This window comes from Formica exsecta, unplaced genomic scaffold (genome assembly GCF_003651465.1).
Source record: "Formica exsecta isolate Colony F162 unplaced genomic scaffold, ASM365146v1 scaffold15, whole genome shotgun sequence".
Classification (NCBI taxonomy): Eukaryota; Metazoa; Arthropoda; class Insecta; order Hymenoptera; family Formicidae; genus Formica; species Formica exsecta.
The window spans coordinates 3080508-3100660 of record NW_021848825.1 but is presented as its reverse complement, the minus strand read 5'-3'; the positions used below and the strand labels follow the sequence as shown (position 1 = coordinate 3100660).

The following is a 20153-nucleotide window of genomic DNA, read 5'->3' as shown; positions in this document are numbered from 1 at the left end:
AAAATTCAACATAATTGTTTTATTCTTTTTTTTTAAATTTAGTAAACAAGAAAAAAATAATTTTAAAATTTCTAAAATTTATTAAAACAACATTTTCTCTTTTTAATTACACAATAAAATATATTATAACTATTTAAAAAGAGAGAGAGAAAGAAAGACAAAAAATTTTACTAATAAATTATTCTTTTTTTTTAAATTTAGTAAACAAGAAAAAAATAATTTTAAAATTTCTAAAATTTATTATAAAAACATTTTCTCTTTTTAATTACACAATAAAATATATTATAACTATTTAAAAAGAGAGAGAGAAAGAAAGACAAAAAATTTTGCTACTAATAAAAAATAAACAAAAATGATGTTTAATATTTTAATGAGAAATTTAGAATAAGATAATATTCTTGTAAGGTGATATTACATAAATCCTAAATTATATTCAAAAGTCAATCAAAGACCATAAGCGACGCATAAAAGTTCTCTTTCTCTCTCCTTTCACTCGATTTTTTTCTCTTTACTACTCACACATGCGTGACTTGGGCACGTAATACAAAAGGACGCTACACAACATTAACACGATTAACGAGAGGCGCTTCAGGTAAGTGATCCACTCAAGTACGCTGAATTTCTCGTCAAAATAACCTGACGAGTAAAGGAGGAAGTCATTTGGACGACGAGAGGATGTTACTTTCTCTTACCGTATCCATTATAAGATTTGGTAGACACGCATTGCATAGCAAGCGCGATGATAAACACTACGAATTTCATGGTCGACGAAAGATGCAATTTTTTAAGTATTATTTTCCATGTTCCAATTTCTCTCATTAATTTTACGATATTCCAGGAAAAGAAAAAAAGAAAGAGGATTTTGAGTGACACACGTGCATTCTGAAGCAATGTCCATCACGACGTAAGAGACAGTTTCACTTCGTTTTGAGCATTTATGTCAAACTCATTATGCCTTAATTTCGCTTGGTAACCATAATAACTAATATAACGATAAGGCAATTTATGAGCTCTGTTACACGGCACCCTTAATCGGGTTTAATAACATCCGTAGTTTTAAAACCAAGCCAATCACAGCTATTCCTCTGAAGAATGGAATGACTGTGATTGGCCAGCCTTAGAACTACGGATGTTATTAAATCCGATTAAGGGTGATGTGTAAACGTAGTCATTGATTATTATTTCTACGAGATTTTCGCTTTGTAATTATACTGACATGTCGCGTAAAGAAATAGTGACACGTGTAAGATTTACATCTTAATTTTTTATTACGCTCTGAGAACTTTACAATATAATACAAAGGAAACATGTCATATGTATCGACCGTCTTTACTACAATCTAACGAGGGTGGGTTACACGCACACGTAAACGTACGAGAAAATTATTTCGTACAAATCGGCGCGATAGGTTGAAAGCACAGCGTGCGCAAGCGGGGACTCGCACTACTCGCTAAATAGTGCCTCTATAAAGCAACGTCGCTTCGTAATTTTCGTAACTACCCGAAGACTAAAATCTCCACATAATTCGACCAAATAAGAAGCGACATATCGAGCTATTTAACAATAAGTAAGAACACAACTTAAAAATATATTATTATCTTTTACGAAATACTGTTTAATTCGGTATACATAAATTCTAAAGTAAGACAAACCGATAAGGACATTCGCTAAACGCTCGTCCTTGTCGGCTAGTCCAGAAAGACTGCCCAACGAGTCCATATAGTTGCCTGTCAATTTAATAGCAAAAAAAAAAATACTGTACGCTCACATTCGAGCGACGAATTCTATTGCCACGAAGAGTCAATCTCGTGAGTTTTAAGTCTTAAAACTACGATATAATTCTTATCAATAATCATCTCGCATTACAACTTTTGCTAAACGTAGATTGCTCTTTTAAATATCGGGGCAAATGCCAGTGTTTGCTGGATTAAGTGAACTCATGCATAATAACGTATGCTAACGTAAATAATGTAATATTATATAATAAAATAAAACGGAGTAATAATGATAAAATCATTAATAGTAATAATAATATAATAGTAAATAATAGTAATGTGAATCACATACGCGCGTACACGTAACCATTGGCGAAAAAAATGATGTTATCTTATTTGTACCAAGATAACCTTGTGATATGTATTTTCGCTCATTTGGCACCTCGTAAAAAATACTCGAGGGCAAGAGATTGGGCTGTCATGAATTACTTCATCCACAAATGATTTATTATTCAATAAAGCTGTGCGGTTATCTTGATGCTACCAACAATATTACGTTGAGTAATATTCGCATATATACCGAAGATTTGTCGTTATTTACGTTCGTAACCGGTGCGCGTACACGCGTACAACATACTAATAAACGACTTTATACAATGGCAGATAAATTGATGAGCGGAACAAGGATGATGATGACGATGAATTGCTCCATCGAACCTATAAGTTGAAGTCTTAACGCAGTTAAAAACGCTTAATTTGAAACTAATATCTTTCGATCTATAATTTTATCAAAATCACCGATCAAGCTAACACATTCTCGAAATATATTATTTAAAGGCGTATCATTAGATATAATCATTAAAACAAATACAATAGATTATCAAAAATTATTGTCACCAGAGTTCAGAAAAGTGATTATTGATCTAAAACACATGATCGACTTCAAGGTTTGATGGTTCGCAAGAGGAATAATCGAATCAATATAACGAAGATGCGGAAGTTCTCATTTTTACGCAAAATGTTTCGCCTTCATTTTGTTGACAGCATTCGTGAGGTGGGTCATCTCGGTGTTGAGTTGAGAAATCAGATCCTCCAGTCTATCAACGCTATCGAGGACTTCGACGCGTTGCGTATGCGGATTGTATCTGACCTCGAACGGTCGACTCATGGTAGCCACCTGCGAGAGAAACCAAGACTCGTGACTAAGCTCGTTTACTCAAATAAGAAATTACAGTCACCGGAATAGAATTGCTTATATTTATCAATGATTACTTCCTTCTTGTACAAAAAATAATTATGAGAAACTAAAGATATTTAACATCAAGGATATTCACGAATATAACATCAAGGATATTGAAGAATACAAAAAAGGAAAATTATTTCGAATTCTTCAGTTAATTGGTTTCGTTATTTTCAAACTAATTAATAATGTGTAGTAATAAAATTAGAGCAAGTTTTGAAAAATTGCAGAAAGTAGATCAAAACTCATTCCATGAATAATACTGAGCAGACAACCATTTGAATGCATGATGGAAATAATTAACGCGCTTACCCAGCGACGGAATTTCTCCTTGGCATCATCAAAGCTTTCGGCTACGTAATATATCGGCTGATATTCCTGATCTTGATATTTCTGAAGAGCGGTGGTTGACGGATCAAATGATCGGTGCTCACATTTATCGCTTAACGCATGCAGGAGTTCGCCATAGGCCGACAACAAACCAGCACCGTAAGCTTTGATTTCAGTGCCTTCCTTGCAGAGACCGAACTCGATCGTGAACCAATAGATGGTCGACAATTTCTCGATTTCCTCATCCGAAGCACCGAGGGACGCCAGACCGATCTCTTGCGAGAATTGAGCAAAACTAGGATCAGCCAGAAGCGGCATATGGCCCAAGAGCTCATGGATGCAGTCTCTGTAAATAAAAACAAAACGAACTTGAAGATTTACGTCACGTACTCAAATCGAAATTTGACGTTCCGCGTTTAAATTTATCATTTATGTTCATTTTAAATACATGAAGATTCTTGATATACAATTTGTTGCAATAATTCAATAATGCTCAATTTAGCTGCCAGATTTTAACTAAATCATTAAATAAGTTGGACGTGCTAAAGTCATTTAAAATACGTCGCTAGATAAATGGCGCGAATCAAATTGAAACTCCAGGGAGCCATTCTATTCTTACAATCTGCAGAGCTATCGACAGTCCCTGAAAATCGAACTGTAACGCGACTCGCTACGCGGAGGAACGATTTCGTAACTGCGGAACTGAGTTATCAACGCCATCGCGTCGTTAAAAGCCAATTAGAGTTCCATTACGAGCTTAGAGAGGCGCGGTAATTCTATTATCATCGTTCTCTATGTACCCGGTGCAGGCTCCCGTCATAACGCAATATCGATTGCCTTGTAGTTTGACACGAAGAGGCAACTGTGACATGGACCTGGAGCGACCTTTATAATGTACGATTTTTAAGATGCACTGCAGCTTTGCTCCCTCGCATGACATTTTATCAAGTCTCAATATATCCTGTGCAATATTCTCTTTGTGCTTTGTATAACACATATATCATAAAAATTTATAAAATGATTTGTAAAATAATACATGTGCGTAATATATTCGAATGCAATCATCATCTCTTGAATGAATAATATAATTATATACATAATTTTTAGACGAAAGTTTTTGATATGCTATGCTAGCGAAAGTAAGAGATAAAAAATTTTGAAAAACTTACGGCTCGGGAGTGTGATACGGGCTATTAATATGACGGATGTATTGGGTGCTTTGGAATATCCTGAAGGCAAGGCTGGACAAGAAGTCGCGCGCTGTCAAGAGACCGGCGGCCGGTCGAAGAGTGAATCCTGTGCTTTTCTTGAGGAAATCGCTGACCTCCTGCAGCTGCGGTATACGATGAGGCTCAAAGATCCTCTCTTCCTGCAGTTTCTTGAAAACCCTCTGATATTCCACGCATGCATGCTTCGGCACTAGATCCAGCACGGTGATAAAAACGCGCGACCAAGTCTCGTTCTCCGTCTCGGTGTAAGGAATGCTGGGTATCGGATCGCCGTACTTGTAAGCGAAAGCAATTTCGGCAATGACCTTGCGACGAGCGCGATACTCCTTGTCGGCGAAGCCCGGGTGACTCATGTCGAGATCCGGCTCGTACTTGGTCATTAGATGATTGCAATTGTCGAGCTCGGAAGCGTGACGGGGGAACCAGGGATCTTTGATGCTAACGGAATTGTCGGCAAGCAGGGTCACGCCGTCCAAGGCCGAGCTTTGTCGCAGATTTCTAATCAGCTGAAGCAGACTCTGCTTGCTCATGTCAATCTTGACCAAGACTTCAAACTGCAAACCCTCCTTCTTTGAAGGTCGCGACTCGACATGCGTGATTATGCCCTTGAAATTTTCGATTGTCTTCAAAATCCTGCCCAAAGAACCAATGCCTTCTCGCAGTCTCAGCACCAACGCTGCTTTCTGCACGCCCTGCTCACTCTCCGGAGACTCCGCTATGGTCTTCGCAAGTACTATTTCCTCCTCGGTTAATCCGGAATCTACGGAAAATCAGTCTAGTTACGCTTAATGATTCCATTAGAAGAAATTTTTTTAACTCATTATCTTTCTGAATTTTTTTAAAGATTCTCGTCACGCTAAGTGACATCGTTTTAACATACGAGGGAACGTGGCCATTTTACACGATACATAAAATAAAAAAGTGCTCGTCGCGTAAATTCGACCATAAAACTTTCCGGGAACGACTCTTTTCGGGCGTAACTTCTCGCGAATACCCTAAGTGACTTCCGCGGACGGTGATAATCGGGCAATTCAAAGTCCATTTCCTCATAGCGCCTTATCGTCGCGTCGGAAACGGCACCGTTTCTACTCGGCCGCGGGGGTGGTGAAAAAGTGGCAAAGTAGCCTTCATTGTCGCGGGCGCGAACGTGCCGGCGAGATGGGAAGCAACGCGAAAAGGAATAACCGTGTTACACATTTTTACGCGAGCTCGCTTGCGGGATCTCGAGAAAGAGTCTGCCCCGGTAATACGATTCTAAATGCACAAAGCAGCTTCAGAAGGCGTGGGCGGCTTGGAAAGAGATGGAAAGAGCTCGCGGACGTAATTTACCCCAAGTGTCGGCCGAGCACTCGTCCCGTATGCCGTCGACAATAGCGACCGTTTCACCCTCCATTTACCGCCCTATCCTATCCACCGTACACTATGCGCTTATTTTCTTCACTTATTTCCTGTTTCACTTATTTATATAATAGCACAACATGATATATTTCGCGACGCGAAAACTAGAAATGACCGATTACTATCAGAGGAAACTATCAAAAGACGCACTTACCGTCATCATCGTCTTCATCTGGCTTTCCATCGCTATCCGAAGCCTCCGCTTTCGCTTCTGGAAATTACAAGTGAATTCGTGCTCATGCCATATGCAACATTTATGAAAAAAGTCGTATTATCTTGGATAGACTTGGCGGCAAATGCATTTGACAGTTCGATTCGTTCAATTTCATATCGTAATATAAGTATATTTCATAAATATACGCGAGTATTGTCACATTAGATAAAATTGTCGTATATTAATACAACATGTCTTATATAAATGTATCTCACGCTCCAGTTATCCAAAGATCGTTATAATTTATGCGCAACATCTATGTACAAACCTTCCTTCTTTGCTGCGCAAATTAACGACTCTACTTGTTCGTCGTCACTTGATGAAACATCAACATAATGCTCTCCTTGTCCCTGTTGCTCCTGAGTACAAGTGATTGTCTGATCGGCATTCGTGTCTGTCCAATCGAACAAAGAAACGTGTCATGCAACATCGATATACACACATGTATTTTCGCGTTATTTTTATATAATAAAATGTCACACCGATAAAATTTCATATTATTTATGTGTAAAAAACATTGACACATATTAATCTCTTAAATATTAAACATCCACATATCTGTATTACAAGCACACATACTTGCATAAATAAAATAATCTTTTAGATAGTAAATCAAACACATCTGATACTGTGCAAAGTAGATAAAGTACTTTTTATCCATTTTTTATACATACTTCTCTGTCTTTTTCTCAAACTAATACATTAATAATACGATGATAAAAATTATACATAATTTTAAAAACATGTACCAAGCCAAAAAATATTCGCAAGACTCACCATTAGCTCGTTGTCGAGCTTCCTCGAGTACGCTTTGCTTCGTCTGCTTGACGACCAACGTCTCAAAGCGAGCATCGTCTACGAGGGAACGTCTTCGCGCTGGATATCCGTTCTGGAAATATAAATAAAGAGAATGCAATTTATATAAAATTTATATAAAACTGTCATATAAGAGTGCGTCAGTAACAGCATCGATTGCTGAGACAGCAATGTTTCTGTATCACTTCTGTACAACCAAATTCTAGAATTTTATTTATATATGATAGAATTATTTTTGTTCTGTTGCATTTTACTATTCACGCACAAGCAATTACAAATTTGACTTAGAACTTTAAAGGACGGATATCCTCTCGCCTTAACTAGCTAGGTTTCACTTTCCGCTGTTCATGGCTACCTTTGACATGAATTCCGGCACGGAAATCTTGCTTGTCAGCTCGATCGAAGAGCGGTGGTTGACGGATCAAATGATCGGTGCTCACATTTATCGCTTAACGCATGCAGGAGTTCGCCATAGGCCGACAACAAACCAGCACCGTAAGCTTTGATTTCAGTGCCTTCCTTGCAGAGACCGAACTCGATCGTGAACCAATAGATGGTCGACAATTTCTCGATTTCCTCATCCGAAGCACCGAGGGACGCCAGACCGATCTCTTGCGAGAATTGAGCAAAACTAGGATCAGCCAGAAGCGGCATATGGCCCAAGAGCTCATGGATGCAGTCTCTGTAAATAAAAACAAAACGAACTTGAAGATTTACGTCACGTACTCAAATCGAAATTTGACGTTCCGCGTTTAAATTTATCATTTATGTTCATTTTAAATACATGAAGATTCTTGATATACAATTTGTTGCAATAATTCAATAATGCTCAATTTAGCTGCCAGATTTTAACTAAATCATTAAATAAGTTGGACGTGCTAAAGTCATTTAAAATACGTCGCTAGATAAATGGCGCGAATCAAATTGAAACTCCAGGGAGCCATTCTATTCTTACAATCTGCAGAGCTATCGACAGTCCCTGAAAATCGAACTGTAACGCGACTCGCTACGCGGAGGAACGATTTCGTAACTGCGGAACTGAGTTATCAACGCCATCGCGTCGTTAAAAGCCAATTAGAGTTCCATTACGAGCTTAGAGAGGCGCGGTAATTCTATTATCATCGTTCTCTATGTACCCGGTGCAGGCTCCCGTCATAACGCAATATCGATTGCCTTGTAGTTTGACACGAAGAGGCAACTGTGACATGGACCTGGAGCGACCTTTATAATGTACGATTTTTAAGATGCACTGCAGCTTTGCTCCCTCGCATGACATTTTATCAAGTCTCAATATATCCTGTGCAATATTCTCTTTGTGCTTTGTATAACACATATATCATAAAAATTTATAAAATGATTTGTAAAATAATACATGTGCGTAATATATTCGAATGCAATCATCATCTCTTGAATGAATAATATAATTATATACATAATTTTTAGACGAAAGTTTTTGATATGCTATGCTAGCGAAAGTAAGAGATAAAAAATTTTGAAAAACTTACGGCTCGGGAGTGTGATACGGGCTATTAATATGACGGATGTATTGGGTGCTTTGGAATATCCTGAAGGCAAGGCTGGACAAGAAGTCGCGCGCTGTCAAGAGACCGGCGGCCGGTCGAAGAGTGAATCCTGTGCTTTTCTTGAGGAAATCGCTGACCTCCTGCAGCTGCGGTATACGATGAGGCTCAAAGATCCTCTCTTCCTGCAGTTTCTTGAAAACCCTCTGATATTCCACGCATGCATGCTTCGGCACTAGATCCAGCACGGTGATAAAAACGCGCGACCAAGTCTCGTTCTCCGTCTCGGTGTAAGGAATGCTGGGTATCGGATCGCCGTACTTGTAAGCGAAAGCAATTTCGGCAATGACCTTGCGACGAGCGCGATACTCCTTGTCGGCGAAGCCCGGGTGACTCATGTCGAGATCCGGCTCGTACTTGGTCATTAGATGATTGCAATTGTCGAGCTCGGAAGCGTGACGGGGGAACCAGGGATCTTTGATGCTAACGGAATTGTCGGCAAGCAGGGTCACGCCGTCCAAGGCCGAGCTTTGTCGCAGATTTCTAATCAGCTGAAGCAGACTCTGCTTGCTCATGTCAATCTTGACCAAGACTTCAAACTGCAAACCCTCCTTCTTTGAAGGTCGCGACTCGACATGCGTGATTATGCCCTTGAAATTTTCGATTGTCTTCAAAATCCTGCCCAAAGAACCAATGCCTTCTCGCAGTCTCAGCACCAACGCTGCTTTCTGCACGCCCTGCTCACTCTCCGGAGACTCCGCTATGGTCTTCGCAAGTACTATTTCCTCCTCGGTTAATCCGGAATCTACGGAAAATCAGTCTAGTTACGCTTAATGATTCCATTAGAAGAAATTTTTTTAACTCATTATCTTTCTGAATTTTTTTAAAGATTCTCGTCACGCTAAGTGACATCGTTTTAACATACGAGGGAACGTGGCCATTTTACACGATACATAAAATAAAAAAGTGCTCGTCGCGTAAATTCGACCATAAAACTTTCCGGGAACGACTCTTTTCGGGCGTAACTTCTCGCGAATACCCTAAGTGACTTCCGCGGACGGTGATAATCGGGCAATTCAAAGTCCATTTCCTCATAGCGCCTTATCGTCGCGTCGGAAACGGCACCGTTTCTACTCGGCCGCGGGGGTGGTGAAAAAGTGGCAAAGTAGCCTTCATTGTCGCGGGCGCGAACGTGCCGGCGAGATGGGAAGCAACGCGAAAAGGAATAACCGTGTTACACATTTTTACGCGAGCTCGCTTGCGGGATCTCGAGAAAGAGTCTGCCCCGGTAATACGATTCTAAATGCACAAAGCAGCTTCAGAAGGCGTGGGCGGCTTGGAAAGAGATGGAAAGAGCTCGCGGACGTAATTTACCCCAAGTGTCGGCCGAGCACTCGTCCCGTATGCCGTCGACAATAGCGACCGTTTCACCCTCCATTTACCGTCCTATCCTATCCACCGTACATCATGCGCTTATTTTCTTCACTTATTTCTTGTTTCACTTATTTATATAATAGCACAACATGATATTTCGCGACGCGAAAACTAGAAATGACCAATTACTATCAGAGGAAACTATCAAAAGACGCACTTACCGTCATCATCGTCTTCATCTGGCTTTCTCCTCGGTTAATCCGGAATCTACGGAAAATCAGTCTAGTTACGCTTAATGATTCCATTAGAAGAAATTTTTTTAACTCATTATCTTTCTGAATTTTTTTAAAGATTCTCGTCACGCTAAGTGACATCGTTTTAACATACGAGGGAACGTGGCCATTTTACACGATACATAAAATAAAAAAGTGCTCGTCGCGTAAATTCGACCATAAAACTTTCCGGGAACGACTCTTTTCGGGCGTAACTTCTCGCGAATACCCTAAGTGACTTCCGCGGACGGTGATAATCGGGCAATTCAAAGTCCATTTCCTCATAGCGCCTTATCGTCGCGTCGGAAACGGCACCGTTTCTACTCGGCCGCGGGGGTGGTGAAAAAGTGGCAAAGTAGCCTTCATTGTCGCGGGCGCGAACGTGCCGGCGAGATGGGAAGCAACGCGAAAAGGAATAACCGTGTTACACATTTTTACGCGAGCTCGCTTGCGGGATCTCGAGAAAGAGTCTGCCCCGGTAATACGATTCTAAATGCACAAAGCAGCTTCAGAAGGCGTGGGCGGCTTGGAAAGAGATGGAAAGAGCTCGCGGACGTAATTTACCCCAAGTGTCGGCCGAGCACTCGTCCCGTATGCCGTCGACAATAGCGACCGTTTCACCCTCCATTTACCGCCCTATCCTATCCACCGTACACTATGCGCTTATTTTCTTCACTTATTTCCTGTTTCACTTATTTATATAATAGCACAACATGATATATTTCGCGACGCGAAAACTAGAAATGACCGATTACTATCAGAGGAAACTATCAAAAGACGCACTTACCGTCATCATCGTCTTCATCTGGCTTTCCATCGCTATCCGAAGCCTCCGCTTTCGCTTCTGGAAATTACAAGTGAATTCGTGCTCATGCCATATGCAACATTTATGAAAAAAGTCGTATTATCTTGGATAGACTTGGCGGCAAATGCATTTGACAGTTCGATTCGTTCAATTTCATATCGTAATATAAGTATATTTCATAAATATACGCGAGTATTGTCACATTAGATAAAATTGTCGTATATTAATACAACATGTCTTATATAAATGTATCTCACGCTCCAGTTATCCAAAGATCGTTATAATTTATGCGCAACATCTATGTACAAACCTTCCTTCTTTGCTGCGCAAATTAACGACTCTACTTGTTCGTCGTCACTTGATGAAACATCAACATAATGCTCTCCTTGTCCCTGTTGCTCCTGAGTACAAGTGATTGTCTGATCGGCATTCGTGTCTGTCCAATCGAACAAAGAAACGTGTCATGCAACATCGATATACACACATGTATTTTCGCGTTATTTTTATATAATAAAATGTCACACCGATAAAATTTCATATTATTTATGTGTAAAAAACATTGACACATATTAATCTCTTAAATATTAAACATCCACATATCTGTATTACAAGCACACATACTTGCATAAATAAAATAATCTTTTAGATAGTAAATCAAACACATCTGATACTGTGCAAAGTAGATAAAGTACTTTTTATCCATTTTTTATACATACTTCTCTGTCTTTTTCTCAAACTAATACATTAATAATACGATGATAAAAATTATACATAATTTTAAAAACATGTACCAAGCCAAAAAATATTCGCAAGACTCACCATTAGCTCGTTGTCGAGCTTCCTCGAGTACGCTTTGCTTCGTCTGCTTGACGACCAACGTCTCAAAGCGAGCATCGTCTACGAGGGAACGTCTTCGCGCTGGATATCCGTTCTGGAAATATAAATAAAGAGAATGCAATTTATATAAAATTTATATAAAACTGTCATATAAGAGTGCGTCAGTAACAGCATCGATTGCTGAGACAGCAATGTTTCTGTATCACTTCTGTACAACCAAATTCTAGAATTTTATTTATATATGATAGAATTATTTTTGTTCTGTTGCATTTTACTATTCACGCACAAGCAATTACAAATTTGACTTAGAACTTTAAAGGACGGATATCCTCTCGCCTTAACTAGCTAGGTTTCACTTTCCGCTGTTCATGGCTACCTTTGACATGAATTCCGGCACGGAAATCTTGCTTGTCAGCTCGATCGGGCGTCACTTAAATCGGATAACGAACAAAAGACACGGAAATGAATTTTCGCGATATCCGTCCTGCTGTTGAAGGATCGGAAATGAATTAATTCCGGTAGAAGATGGAGGGATACAAAGGAGCTTGATCTCCTCTTAGTCTTTAAAAATAGATAACATATATAAAATTTTATTTTTTTATTCTCATGAAAAGTGAATATATTTCATATATAATTAAAAACTTTCAAATATTAATATATCTTTTGTTACATCAAAGTGGATTTTTTTTGAAATATTTATTATTATTTCAGGATTTTATTCATCGGAATAAAAGAAACGTTGATCGAATAAAAATGTTCTAAGAGATGAAGATATTCTCATCTTGGCGAAAACGGACAAGCATGCGCTACCAATCATTCAAATTCCTGGCTGTCACGTATCCAACGCCGTGTCAGGGGCCTAGTTGCATTTTCCAGCAAAGTCGTCGGTTGGCATAGTTTAGAATAAGCGTTTAGCAATCCCTTAACAACGCGCTTGAGTCGTGAAGTGGGCCAAGTACTTCGATGGAATGGATGAACGATGACTATGTCGGGAAATTGCGACATGAGAAGATAACACACCGTAGGAACGGCAAATGCGTGACAAATCTCATCTCGATGAGACGATAAAGATTGGAATTAATTAATTCCCGTCGTAAAGCTTGTGCTAAGTTATCAGCCATTCAGCGTGAATTACGACTGTTGTGCATGAAAATGACGAATATACGCAAATATTTGTCGATTAGTCGGTTGAGGTGACGATAAGTCATTTACGGGGATAAAGGATGGAAACTTGACGCGCGACGACAACTCGACGACGCGAATGTCCAACCGAGCAAACGACAGGTACCGTAGGAATGTTGTTTTCGACCTTGTAGAATCGCACGAACATACGGCCGAAGATGCAAAAGAAACTGACCTCGAGTCAACAAGTCGAGTAATTATCCGCTACACGATGATGGAATCGTATTCGAAAACGAACAGGATCTTTCTCTCTTTATCTTTCTCTCTCTTTCGTTCTCAGAGCTTTTTTTAATATCTAATTAACCCTTCGCTGAAAAAAAAGATTTAATATGCATGTATGTGCATGTATAATGTTATAATTAAAACATGTCAAATTTGATTTTACTGTTAGACATAAGTATATGGTTACTGCAATTGACATTGATAAATTAAATCTGTTTACTCTAAATTGACAGTTTAAATTGATATTTAAATATCTATAGGCGTGCAGTTACATGCAACGGGTGGCTTTTTGATTATTTTCCATTAAAAGTTTTGATGTATTTTATTTGTTTATTATGTAAATAAACGTTCTTAATATTTTTTAATGTTTATAACGTAGCAAATATCAAACAATTATAATGTCAATACAACATGTCTTGTATTGGTTTAGCATTAGAATTATGTTTGCATAATTCAACTCGTTACTGCTAAATTAATAGCAAATAGCAGCGCGACAAGTTTGAGAAACAATTAAAAACAGAAACAATTAAGAGCGAATGGAAAAGCGCGTGTTCTGTATGATAAAATATCGGAAATGATTCGAGTATCAATTCAAACGAGAAGTTCATAAAATCACGGCCGAGATACATAATGCGTTACGCACACATAAAAATCCCACCATTAATATAATTCTTCTCACTTCGGCAGAGAGAAAGAGAGAAAGAGAAAGAGACAGGTCATGCGCGATGATTCGGTTAAAACAGCTGGCATTTAAGTAAAGCAATTAGCATAACGGACACGCATATATAGATGCACATGCACGCGAGTCGCATGTGCCAAAGAATCGTGAATGCAACAAGCGTCCGCAATGCGTGTTCTAAGAGATGAAGATATTCTCATCTTGGCGAAAACGGACAAGCATGCGCTACCAATCATTCAAATTCCTGGCTGTCACGTATCCAACGCCGTGTCAGGGGCCTAGTTGCATTTTCCAGCAAAGTCGTCGGTTGGCATAGTTTAGAATAAGCGTTTAGCAATCCCTTAACAACGCGCTTGAGTCGTGAAGTGGGCCAAGTACTTCGATGGAATGGATGAACGATGACTATGTCGGGAAATTGCGACATGAGAAGATAACACACCGTAGGAACGGCAAATGCGTGACAAATCTCATCTCGATGAGACGATAAAGATTGGAATTAATTAATTCCCGTCGTAAAGCTTGTGCTAAGTTATCAGCCATTCAGCGTGAATTACGACTGTTGTGCATGAAAATGACGAATATACGCAAATATTTGTCGATTAGTCGGTTGAGGTGACGATAAGTCATTTACGGGGATAAAGGATGGAAACTTGACGCGCGACGACAACTCGACGACGCGAATGTCCAACCGAGCAAACGACAGGTACCGTAGGAATGTTGTTTTCGACCTTGTAGAATCGCACGAACATACGGCCGAAGATGCAAAAGAAACTGACCTCGAGTCAACAAGTCGAGTAATTATCCGCTACACGATGATGGAATCGTATTCGAAAACGAACAGGATCTTTCTCTCTTTATCTTTCTCTCTCTTTCGTTCTCAGAGCTTTTTTTAATATCTAATTAACCCTTCGCTGAAAAAAAAGGTTTAATATGCATGTATGTGCATGTATAATGTTATAATTAAAACATGTCAAATTTGATTTTACTGTTAGACATAAGTATATGGTTACTGCAATTGACATTGATAAATTAAATCTGTTTACTCTAAATTGACAGTTTAAATTGATATTTAAATATCTATAGGCGTGCAGTTACATGCAACGGGTGGCTTTTTGATTATTTTCCATTAAAAGTTTTGATGTATTTTATTTGTTTATTATGTAAATAAACGTTCTTAATATTTTTTAATGTTTATAACGTAGCAAATATCAAACAATTATAATGTCAATACAACATGTCTTGTATTGGTTTAGCATTAGAATTATGTTTGCATAATTCAACTCGTTACTGCTAAATTAATAGCAAATAGCAGCGCGACAAGTTTGAGAAACAATTAAAAACAGAAACAATTAAGAGCGAATGGAAAAGCGCGTGTTCTGTATGATAAAATATCGGAAATGATTCGAGTATCAATTCAAACGAGAAGTTCATAAAATCACGGCCGAGATACATAATGCGTTACGCACACATAAAAATCCCACCATTAATATAATTCTTCTCACTTCGGCAGAGAGAAAGAGAGAAAGAGAAAGAGACAGGTCATGCGCGATGATTCGGTTGAAACAGCTGGCATTTAAGTAAAGCGATTAGCATAACGGACACGCATATATAGATGCACATGCACGCGAGTCGCATGTGCCAAAGAATCGTGAATGCAACAAGCGTCCGCAACGCGTATGCAGCGAGCCTCCGAAGGCGGATAACGAGTGCACCGTTCAGGGACTCTTTAGCGTCTCTCTCTCTCTCTCTCTCTCTTACTTATGAGCGGCCTGCTTTATATACACAATCACTCCGCTCTATCATATTTATAACATATTCATAATTATCATGTGCAAGACTCAAGGCCGAAGATCGGTTTTGCAACGGTAGCAGCAACAGTAATCTCGATATCGAGAGGGTGCTACCAGATCTCATTATAGATTCACGGAATAAATCCGCAATAATTCTTTCACAGATTCGCGAGTTACTCTAATAGATTCTTTTATAAGCGGTATTTAAGCAATCAATTGTATAGATGTATCGCAAGATGATTGGTTTATATCTCGAGAAAAACTACTTGCGATAATTGATCGTTTGGACTGTATCAAATCAGATCAGCTGTTAAAAATGTAGATAAAAAATTTTCAAGTATACTATAAATTGATTAATTTAAATTCAAGTAATAAATATATAATAAAGATCTTTAGTCATCAAATTAAATTAGTCGAATATCTGAAAAAGAAGTACAAAATAAAATCCGCATTCAAGATCGGTTTACTTTTTATCCCGCATCACTGTTACTCGCGCGATAACTATCGATTTCGCATAACCGATTCTAGATCTGATCCGGTATCTAGACCCGGCGTTCGCGCACGAGTTCTATTGGAATGAGTCAGACGTCAAACAGATAAAAGTCGAAGCTAAAATGGTATTCGAGGCGAAGAGATACATTTAATCGTATGGAATTGAATATATTAAATTCACGCAACTATTATATGCGTTAATATATTTCCAAGATTTATTGTTTAAAACATAGAAAGATATTGCTTGCCGGAATTGAAATCGCCAGATATTCCCGTACATACTTGCTTTGGAAAAATCTAAAAACAAATATTTTTTTTTTTTTGTTTTCAGGATGTCTACAAGTTTTATTGTGTACAATAGATAATATAATCGCGTTTATTTATTCTATAGATAAATCTTTTTTTTTTTTAAATATCTATGTTTTCAAAATACTAATTTTCTATTTTTCTTTCAAATCCGAATTTCACTTATTAGTAAGTTACGCAATGTCTACAAATATATGTGATTTCGGCTCTCAAAATATACGGAGAAAGTATAAGATTGACTAAGTCTTCACACCAAAGTGATGTATCCTCGTATTTATACAGATGGATGCAAAGAATAAATTATACGACGCTTAGAGGAAGTCTTTCTAGGTTCGAAAAGAAAGCACTGACACTAAATTCGCATACAAACCTATTAATTTACTATCTGATCTATCTAATTTACGTCAATTTTAATGTTATATCATATCCAGAACTATTAAATTCTTAAATTATTTGCGGTAACGGTACTTGGTACGCGTAATATCTCATTGCGTTATATATGAATGAAAAATACAACGTTGTAAAAAAACTCCGATTAATAGTCAAACATAAGCGATTTATAAATTGTTTGCGCTAATGGAATTTTTACATCAATAAATCTCGATCGTTCTCCGGAAAGTTATAATCGGGAATGGAAGTAACGATTATGATGTGTCTTTATCACGGTCGTTAAAGAGATAAATGCGCTATCGCATGAAAAATAAAATATCGCGACCTCTTCGATTATGATCTTTCCGCGATCTACAAAACTTTACGTCGTCATTTACAGATACGCGAATGTAACGAAAAAAAGCAATTGACCTCGTAAGAGTACCGATTATAAGTGGTCGCACGGTCTTATTAGAAGCGAGCAGAAACTGAATCGGCCTTGCTATTGTGACATTTGGATAATCCATGTGCGTTAATCACACGCGATGGAAAGCAAAAAGGGAAACGCGGCAACCTCGAAAAAATATCGATTAAAATCCGTTATTGTGCGATTCTACGTTAAAATGTCGTTACGCAAAGACGAGTCCTTGCGAGCTGTAATTTGCAGGCTAGAAGTATATAAATATAGACGAACACGTGTATTATTACAAGATATCATCGACGATTACAACCAATATTACTTACTCGAGAATACCTATGTAAAAACAATCGATAATTACATAGCTATTTGCAGCCGTTTACTTCCAGAGAAAAAATTCGTCATTAATAATTACACTCGAGAGAATACAAACCGCCGTGGAAATTATGCAAATATGATTTTACGCTGTTGCAAAAGATGTAAACATTCGAGAGAGAAAGGGGTTGGTGTGAAAATGATTTTATGCGATGTGCGCAATATTTGACAAGAAGAAAAAACGATATTTGTCTTTCGACGGGTTTCAGACGACAGGAAAGTAAATTCAAGTCGAGAGACTCGCCGGTTTCTCCCGCGCGTCTTCTCGTAGTCAAAAACAGCTGATTTGTGACCAGCTATTTCCTTATATAGTCTCATGAGAATCATGTTTTTTCGACAGATTGAATTTTTCGTGCTCTTTAAGTGCATCTTGATCTTGCGTCAACTGTTTGCGTCTCTTGTTGTCAATTCTCGAACTTATGTAAATTTATGCATACTAGACAAACTGGTCATTGAACGGAAATCGTTGAGATATCATTGCTATGAGATTATTCCTTTCTTATTACAATTTTTTTTTCATTTAATAATAACTGGAATAAAACAAATCTTGATCTCCTTTGGAGCGATAATATGCAACAATTGAAAATAATTGCACTCTAATTTTAATTTATCAATCATTCGACATGAATTTGAATTAAAATCTTTATGTTATAAAATATAAATATGTAAAATATTCATATGTTCTATAATCTTATAAAATATTCATATGTTCTATGTAAATATTTTTTAAGCAGTTTTACCGTTTTTCTGAAGATCTAGATTTTACGAACTTGAAAATGTCAAGATTTAGTATCGGATCGGTTTTAGATTACTGAAACTGTGGATCATTACGATAAATTTTTTAATTAAACCCATAAAAAATGTGACCTCGGCAATTAAATATTCATTAATATTGCGGCAAGGTCATTAACATTTCGTAAACGATAATAATGGAGCGTATGTACTTTCTCTGCACGCGAGGACTCTTCTCCATTTCGCCGGGCCTACGTGAGAATTTCACTTGCTTTGATCGCCAGTTATTAAGATTGAGAAAGAGCCGAAACGACACACATGCACCTTCAAGAAATTTTCTGACGCAATTCTTTTACACATTTCGAGATATATGTACCGTTAGCCAAGAAAATCTAGAGAATATAAGTATAAGAGCAAACATCTCTATGTATAGAAATCGCATAATTTAGTCAGAACGCTTGTAATCGAGAGAGAGACACACTTCTTTGTATTGAATGTAAACTATAAACATAATTTCTTGATACATAATAATTCTATTGCATATATAATAAAGTTCTAACAATTATGCTCATTCGTTAAAACAGGGTTTCAATAAGGATTCCCAAAATGAATAACTGGGATGATTTTCGGTAATCTTTAAACACTTTTATATATAGATGTCAATGATTTAAATGAACGGCTGTGTTCCCGCGCTTGGGCTATCAAGGCATTTTCGATTGAACCTGTTGCTCTCGACATATACATGAATGCAACAATGAAATTATTTTGACAATAGTAAATGTAGAAATTTCTTGCAAATAATTTGTAAGTATCAAATTTTCATCAAACATAATTTTTTAATTAAAGAATATAAATATATCCAAGCAAAAATAAACACACACACATACAAAGTATCTTATATCAAATATTTTATTAAATAAACGTTTTCTTCAACGTTTCTGTATTTATCTACAGCATTAAATTGTATTTTTTTGATAATTCAATGCTATAGATAAATACAAAACCGACACTTGTAACATTTTCATTCCGATTTTTGTAATATTTTTCTTTAATTTTTTAATAGTGTGTGAATTATTTTCGCCAGGTTTACACATTATTGATACAAGATCAAGGCTTACCTCAATACTGTAAGATTTCTTGATGGCGAACATTTCACGGTTCTTCTGGGCGGCTGCTACTGCCATCATATCTTTCTTGACACTCGTCTTTCCTGACAGATTTCTCTGGTAGCGATTAATATCGGCGGTTTCTCGACTTGACGATCGATCGACTTGAGCGTCTTTCAATCGTCAGTTCTCGACCTGATAGCGCTCACTGATGCGATAAAAGGGGGTTGCAAGTGAGCTCTTCACTGTCGCTCGCGAGAAATTACACGAATAAATTCCTCGTGTTGATTTACGCCACGCGACTTTAATATCCCGATGGTAATGTCCAGCTGCGTCCTCTTCGGTCTCAAACCGTGTTCGGCTGTTACGGTTCGACTACAACAAACGATGAGGACGGTAGCGACAACAAGTCTCCTCTACTACTTAAGTCCGCTTTTAGACAGAGCGTACGAGCGAATGCGTTTACGGGGCGGATTGCCGTCGCATATAAACGTTGCCTCCCTTCACCGCCTGCTAATGCCGGGGTCAGGGGTGCCCCCACCCTATCGTCGTTTCGGGTGGTCCATCGGCAGCAGCCGCCGCCACCACTACTGCCGCCGCCAACGTCGCCGGCGCCGACGTCCCCGGCGCTGCTGTCATTGATGAAGACCACGAGGTGGTTCCTCGTTTGACACTTTCGTAATTCTCACCGGATTTTCGTGAGAGATTGCATTTCTATCATTGAATGATACG

At 38.2% G+C, this 20153-nt stretch overlaps 3 protein-coding genes across 3 annotated transcripts in view; all 3 read right to left on the bottom strand.

Annotated features, from left to right (window-relative positions):
• Positions 1–1035, bottom strand: part of LOC115232732 (ras-related and estrogen-regulated growth inhibitor-like) — a 13473-nt gene extending 12438 nt beyond the window's left edge. The window contains exon 1 of the mRNA XM_029802787.1: positions 693–1035. Within this exon, the coding sequence (XP_029658647.1) occupies positions 693–819 (127 nt within the window). The 5' untranslated portion in view covers positions 820–1035. The remainder of the gene's footprint in view (positions 1–692) is intronic.
• A 209-nt stretch (positions 1036–1244) lies between these two features.
• Positions 1245–9900, bottom strand: LOC115232865 (tyrosine 3-monooxygenase-like). Its single transcript, XM_029803011.1, has 10 exons — positions 9837–9900; positions 8448–9267; positions 7431–7624; positions 7128–7144; positions 6904–7015; positions 6395–6520; positions 6067–6123; positions 4455–5274; positions 3268–3631; positions 1245–2892 (listed from the first exon to the last, which is right to left on the bottom strand). The coding sequence occupies exons 1-10, from the start codon at positions 9898–9900 to the stop codon at positions 2725–2727; spliced, it is 2742 nt and encodes a 913-aa protein (XP_029658871.1). The 3' UTR covers positions 1245–2724.
• Positions 9901–10071: 171 nt separating this feature from the next.
• LOC115232864 (tyrosine 3-monooxygenase-like) lies at positions 10072–19897 on the bottom strand. Its single transcript, XM_029803009.1, has 5 exons — positions 19434–19897; positions 11733–11844; positions 11224–11349; positions 10896–10952; positions 10072–10103 (listed from the first exon to the last, which is right to left on the bottom strand). The coding sequence occupies exons 1-5, from the start codon at positions 19500–19502 to the stop codon at positions 10072–10074; spliced, it is 396 nt and encodes a 131-aa protein (XP_029658869.1). The 5' UTR covers positions 19503–19897.
• Positions 19898–20153: the final 256 nt, after the last annotated feature.